Source organism: Myotis davidii, unplaced genomic scaffold (assembly GCF_000327345.1).
Source record: "Myotis davidii unplaced genomic scaffold, ASM32734v1 scaffold845, whole genome shotgun sequence".
Lineage (NCBI taxonomy): Eukaryota > Metazoa > Chordata > Mammalia > Chiroptera > Vespertilionidae > Myotis > Myotis davidii.
The window spans coordinates 1,312,224-1,313,652 of NW_006296223.1; the positions used below are offsets into that span (position 1 = coordinate 1,312,224).

The 1,429-nt window shown below is 67.3% G+C and overlaps 1 protein-coding gene across 1 annotated transcript in view; it reads right to left on the reverse strand.

Moving 5' to 3' along the window:
• The window catches only part of PLXNB2 (plexin B2), a 61,180-nt gene that overhangs the window by 19,386 nt on the left and 40,365 nt on the right, over window positions 1-1,429 (reverse strand). The window contains exons 32-38 of the mRNA XM_015568718.1: window positions 1,291-1,316; window positions 1,060-1,124; window positions 869-944; window positions 537-611; window positions 358-447; window positions 136-225; window positions 3-43 (exon numbers count right to left, since the gene is read on the reverse strand). Coding sequence (XP_015424204.1) covers window positions 3-43; window positions 136-225; window positions 358-447; window positions 537-611; window positions 869-944; window positions 1,060-1,124; window positions 1,291-1,316 — 463 coding nt within the window. The remainder of the gene's footprint in view (window positions 1-2; window positions 44-135; window positions 226-357; window positions 448-536; window positions 612-868; window positions 945-1,059; window positions 1,125-1,290; window positions 1,317-1,429) is intronic.

Genomic DNA, 1,429 nt, shown 5'->3' on the forward strand with positions numbered 1-1,429 from the left:
ACCGGCGAGCGAGGAGGGCTGGCCCATTGCTGGCTTCGGCTTCCTTCCCCAGGCGCCGCCCAGTGCCGGCACTGGGCATCACACACCTGTGCCTCGGGTCGTGGTGCCGGAGGTCAGAGGTCAGAGGTCGGTGACCTTGTTCTCGAGGGCCGCGGCGATCTGCTGCAGGCGGTAGGCCAGCTGCATCTTCTGGGCGGCAGGGTCCTCCTCCAGGGCGTTGATGATCTGAGGGAGGCTCCGGTCAGCCCCCAGGCGCTTCGGCTTCCTTCCCCAGGCGCCGCCCAGTGCCGGCACTGGGCATCACACACCTGTGCCTCGGGTCGTGGTGCCGGAGGTCAGAGGTCAGAGGTCGGTGACCTTGTTCTCGAGGGCCGCGGCGATCTGCTGCAGGCGGTAGGCCAGCTGCATCTTCTGGGCGGCAGGGTCCTCCTCCAGGGCGTTGATGATCTGAGGGAGGCTCCGGTCAGCCCCCAGGCGGGGAGCAGGCTGCCTGCCCAGGCGCCTCCCCCCGACCGGGGGCGGGCGGAACCTCCTACCTCGTCGTAGTACTTCTGCGTGTACTGGTAGAGCTGGTGCAGGGCCACGAGGGTGTTCAGGGAGTCCGTGTGCGCCTGGGGGAGGGGGCGTGTGACCCAGGGGAGCAAGCAGGTGGCACAGGCAGACAGAAGGGCCACAGCCTCACAGCCCTCAGACACGGGCAGCCACACACAGACGCATCCATGCAGGGGCGTGGCCCACGCGGCTGGCTCAGAGCTGACGCCACCCCCAGCGCACACATGCCTGGTCGGTCACACAGAGGTGCCAGCCCACCTGGCTCACCCTCCGCCTCCCTCCCGCGGGCACGACACACCTCCCCTGCGCCCCTTACCCGGGAAATCTCCGCCAGGTGTGTGTTCATGTCCTGGTCGCTGACCTGCACCATCTGTCTGATCCCCTTGTAGTAACTGTGGGGGAGGGCGGGGGGCACAGTGGGTCCCAAAGGCCGGACCCAACGCTGCCCACCAGGGTGCTCCTCCCCCCAGAAACCCCCGGGTGGGGGCCGAGGGGGCGGTCACTCACTCCTCCACCATCTTCTTGTAGGTAGAGATCTCCTTGGCGTAGAGCAGCTTGTTGCTGGGAGAGTCCTGTGGGGCCACAGCCCAGTGATGCCCAGGCCCAGGCGGGCTGGCCGGTGCCCCTGCCCTCGGCCCCGATGGAGCCAGCTGGCCCCGTTCAGGAAAAGGGGGGGCAGCACCCGCCCAGCCAGACCTCACCCTGCTGACACTGTTTAGAATTTAGACTCAGACTCGCTTTCTCCGCCTGTGTCAGCAAAGGGTCTGCACGGGGGTGCAGAAGGAGGGGGAGGACAGGGTGCCAGGCCGCCCCAAAGCCCATCACACCCTGGCTAGTTTGCTCAGTGGATAGAGCACTTGCCTGTGGGCTGCAGAGA